The following is a 4,926-nucleotide window of genomic DNA, read 5'->3' on the forward strand; positions in this document are numbered from 1 at the left end:
CCCTCTTTTGAAGTTTAGTAAAATATGGAAAGATGGGATTAGATCAGGGGTGCCCATTACGTCGATCGCGATCGACTGGTCGATCGCAAAGGCATTGTGGGTAGATCGCATGGCATTGAAAAAAAAAGTTGGCGCCAGCCTATCATCCGTCCTCACAATGACATCTGACCTGACCTTTCTCTGACACACGCGTCACTGCGCATGCGCATACAACTGCGCTAAGTGCTGCAAAACTCTAGCAAGCTAGCGAGTAAGAAAGGGGATAAAAATGAGTGGAAAAGCTGGACCAAGTAAAAAGCCGAAGACCTACCACTACCATACGGAGTGGGAGGAGGACTTCTTTTTCACAATGTCATTTTCGAAGTGCGTTTGCCTCATCTGTCAGTCTACAATTGCTTTACCGAAGAAGGGAAATGTGGAGCGCCATTTTCGGACTGTTCATAAAAACTACGACACCGAGTTCCCTCCGAAAAGCGAGCTGAGAAGGAGAAAGGTGAAGGAACTAAAATCCCAGCTGTCCGGACAGCAGTCATTTTTCTCACAGCTAACTTCAAAGGCAAGGGCAGCCACTGAAGCATCGTTCCGGGTGAGTCACTTCATCGTTAAAAACAAGAAATCCTTCCAAGATGGAGAGATGGTAAAAGAAGCATTTGTTGAAGCAGCCGACTCGTTGTTCCGAGACTTTAAAAACAAACCAGAAATACTAGCTTCGATCAAAGCTCTCCAGCTATCAAGAAGTACAGTAACACGGCGCAGTGAAGCCATGGCTGAGGATTTGACCCAGCAACTTTGGAAGGACATCGCAGATTGTGAGTGTTTCTCACTGCAGTTGGACGAGTCTACAGACGTGAGTGACACAGCACAATTGTGCATTTTTATTCGGATGGTGTTTACTGACATGACTGCAAAAGAGGAGCTGTTAACAGTACTGCCCATGAAAGAACACACGCGAGGAGAGGACATATTTCAGTCTTTCAAAAACTTTATCGAGAAAACCCAGCTCCCAGTCTGCAAATTGGTGTCCATCACCACGGATGGCGCACCCGCCATGGTTGGCCGCTCGAATGGATTTATCGCCAAGTGCAGGGAGGACGATGATTTTCCGGACTTCCTCAATTACCACTGTATTATACACCAACAAGCATTATGTGCAAAAATGCTCAACATGAAAGAGATAATGGATGTGGCAACAAAGATCGCCTGTTCTATTCGGGCCAGATCTCTTCAAAGACGGCTGTTCCGTGCACACCTGGAGAAGGCTGAGTGCGACCACTCTGAGTTGTTGTTGCACACCGACGTGAGATGGCTAAGTCGAGGGAAATTCCTGCAAAGATTTCGAGAGCTCTTGCCGGAGATTAAGGAGTTTTTCCGTGAAGGTAAACATGCAGATTATAACCAACTAAATGACCATCAGTGGCTGCTGGACTTGGCATTTTTAACTGATCTGACCAACATGTTGAATGACCTTAATCTAGAGCTGCAAGGAAAAGACAAAACTGTGATCAATATGATCAGCTCAGTTAATGCTTTCAAACGAAAAATGCAACATCTCTCCTCAAAGATCCACCGCCATGATTTGGCAAACTTCCAGAACCTCGCGGCAGAGCTGGAGACACAAGAGCAGTCATGTGCGCAGCTTGACAGTGCACGCTACATAAAGCAAATTGACAATTGTCTGTCAGAGTTCGACAGACGCTTTCAAGACTTTGCTTTACTCGAGCCAGTCGCTACATTCATGTGCTACCCTTTCCAGGAAGATGCTGAGGTTGTTTCACTGGCATCAAAAGTTGCAACACTGTTTCACCTGAACTCTTCTGGAGTGGAGGATGAGATTCTGACACTTCAAGCCGACATTCAGCTGAAGGCCAGAGCTCATGGACAATTCTGGAACTTACTCACAGAGGACAAGTACCCCAACATCAGGAAATGTGCTACCTTCTTGACTGCATTATTTGGCTCCACTTATTTATGTGAGTCAGCCTTTTCCCACATGAAGATCATTAAGTCCAAGTACCGTTCCACCATGACTGATGAGCATCTGGAAGTCTGCTTGAGGCTGGCTATCAGCAGCTACTGTCCGGACTATGCATCCCTGGCTGATTCCATTCAGTGCAAGTCATCAGAGTAAGGTAATGACAAAAAAAATGTACAGAGTTGTATTGTGCAATATAGGTTGATGCAGTAATGCAAGGTACACCAGCATATACTGTACATATAAAAATAATTCTCAATATATTTATAAATAATGTGTTTTGCATTTTTAGTAGGTGGTAGATCATTTTGACTCGGTCATGTCATAAGTAGCTCTCAGGCTGAAAAAGTGTGTGCACCCCTGGATTAGATGAAAGCTGAATAAACATTTCACCACTGAGATCAAATTTAGGCAGCCTAACAAGACTGTAAGTTTTAGGTTCAAGATGAATCAGCAGGCCTGTTCAAAATCTTCGTCACCTCTTACCATCTGTGCAGCTGTTAACCGAGCCTGTTTCGGGGACGAAACAAGGTGCAAGTCAGTGTAAAAAAGATGAACCCCTATTTTTGTATCTTTTGAATATATTACACATGTTGAATCATAAAACATCTGCCAGTAATACTAAGATAATCACTGATGCTAAATATAGCGAGACCTGTGCTGCCAGTATCTACCGGCAGAGAGCTATTAGGGGAGAGAGGTGTTCAAGGGAAGCTTGCCAAATGCGATTTCAGACAGAAATTCCCCAGGCCAACTGTTTGGGTGTGCACAAAAGGTTGCTGCAGATGAATGAAGTTGCAACAGCTTAATGGAAACACTGGACTGACCTCCATTTTGCAATATTTTCCTTCATTTGACATCTTGAGTTTTTAAATCTATTATTTATATACTGTACTGTACTTCCTGTGTGCCTGTTTGGATGGCAGGCACCACAATAACAGGATTGTCTCCCTTTCTCCATGCATGAAATAAGGAAAGCAAAACAAAGCGGCCGTATCAGCCAGGACAGTTGTAGAGAAAAATGACTGAGGAGGATACATAAGCTTCAGCATTGCAATGTAAAACTCAGTTTAGAGAGTCTGAACCTTTCAAACTATTGCAGCAATCTTGGTTTCTTTTCCTATTACGGTGAATTGAAATTGTTTTTCGTGTAACCAACCCATCTCCCCCCCCCTTTGTTGTTGAGGCTCATATTCCCAGTGTCCCTATGTTCTACTTTTAGTATGAATGCACAAAGTCATAGTACAGTACAATACTAACAGTCTGTTTTTAAATAGCGGAAGGACAATGTTGCAAGTCGCTATGGGAAAACGCTGCAAGTGACATAGTTGTGTTAAGTAAAGCCAGACTGTGCTGAAATGCAGTTTGCGACAACCTTGTTAGGGTGATGGGAAACAACTTGTTTTCCTCCTTCCATACTGTCTTTTCTTAAAATGTTCTGACAGGTAGCTGAACGTATACATCTTCCCTGTTTATCCAATCTAAATACAGCACATACATGGAGTGATTAGGGCTCCAGGGGCCAGATGCACAAAGGATGTGTACGCTGTGACTCAGCGGTTCAATCCCTGACTCCTTCAATCTGCACGCCGAAGCAACCTTGGGCAAGATACTGAACCCTAAATTGCTCCTAATGGCTGTTCCATCAGTGTGTGAGATTTATGGTTACTGAATAGCAAATGGCCCCATGTATGACAGCCTCAGCCACCAGTGTGTGTGAATGGGTGAATGTGACATGTAGTGTAAAAGCGCTTTGAGTGGTTGGAAGACTAGAAAGGCGCTATACAAGTGCAGACCATTTACCATTTATAAAGGAAAGGTATGGGGTGTGCGCACCTCACACGTTCTTCAGACCAGGCACACACATGGTTTTAGCTGAGGTAGCTGTGAGTGATAATGATAAGAAGGATATTAAATATAAGTTTAGAGACCAGTAACATTGTATGTTGATGCCAGTTTCACTAATTGTGTTATTATTGTTGCAGCTAACACAGCACTCTGTAAAATGTCAATCAAAATCACATTTATAAAGTTGATTTTAAATTGTTTATTGGTGACAAATTTCATCATTATTTTAATTTCCATTCTTCTCCCTGTTAGTAATTGTTAAACGTTATTCCATGAAGCACTTTATACAGTCAGTTTAAGCATGAGTGCTATGAATGAATCACTGATCATCCGTCTGACATTTAATAATAATGATAATTGAGATTTTTCTGCGATAATGGCCTCCAGAAATGTGACGAATTAGTGGTGTGAACGCTACAAATACCCACAACCGTACATAATGGCATCCGCTCTTGCACTGTTGGAGAACCTCCCCCATTCAATACAGTCATTGAAACTGCTCTTTCTTTACTGTCTCTCTCGTTGGCAGGTCTACTGAATGGTACGGTGGCAGAGAGAGGTCACAACACACACAAACTCCACAACACCCACAAATCCACACAGCACACACTCATTAGGAAAACACCCCCAAATTCAGAACACACATTCATTGATTTCGCAACACATATGCTGCAAATCCTCACAACACAAGCAAATGAAATCTCTCTCTCCCTCTCTCCCTCCCTCTCCCTCTCTCTCCCTCTCTCCCTCCCTCTCTCTGTCTCTCTCTCTACATATATAAACACGTACCTGTTGGAGTACACCAACGTGTCGTCGATTCTGGTCCGAGCATCTAAGTTGTTTTGGTGGCCAAAAGCAGGTCCATGAGTGATTACGGTCCCCCTGGAAACATTTCCGTTGTCATCTTCAATTTGGCGTGTGTTTTTATTTTTGCGGAGCGTTCAGCTTCTTGCTTGTGTTGTGAAGATTTGCAGTGTATGTGTCGCAAAATCAATAAATGTGTTTTCTGAATTTGGGGGTGTTTTCTTAATTTGCGTGTGTTGTGTGGATTTGCAGGTGTTGTGACCTCTCTGGGCCACTGTAGAATGGTGGCGGCACAAGTATTG

The 4,926-nt window shown here is 43.3% G+C and overlaps 1 protein-coding gene across 1 annotated transcript; it reads left to right on the forward strand.

The window, feature by feature from the left end:
* Positions 1-268: 268 nt before the first annotated feature.
* Positions 269-2,128, forward strand: LOC144458918 (general transcription factor II-I repeat domain-containing protein 2-like). Its single transcript, XM_078162750.1, has one exon. It carries the CDS (start codon positions 269-271, stop codon positions 2,126-2,128), a length of 1,860 nt encoding a protein of 619 aa, XP_078018876.1.
* Positions 2,129-4,926: the final 2,798 nt, after the last annotated feature.

This window comes from Epinephelus lanceolatus, chromosome 2 (assembly GCF_041903045.1).
Source record: "Epinephelus lanceolatus isolate andai-2023 chromosome 2, ASM4190304v1, whole genome shotgun sequence".
Lineage (NCBI taxonomy): Eukaryota > Metazoa > Chordata > Actinopteri > Perciformes > Serranidae > Epinephelus > Epinephelus lanceolatus.

What these genes read in the sequence shown, in the direction of transcription:
- LOC144458918 (XM_078162750.1), top strand. Translation starts at nt 269, where the DNA reads ATGAGTGGAAAAGCTGGACCAAGTAAAAAGCCGAAGACCTACCACTAC.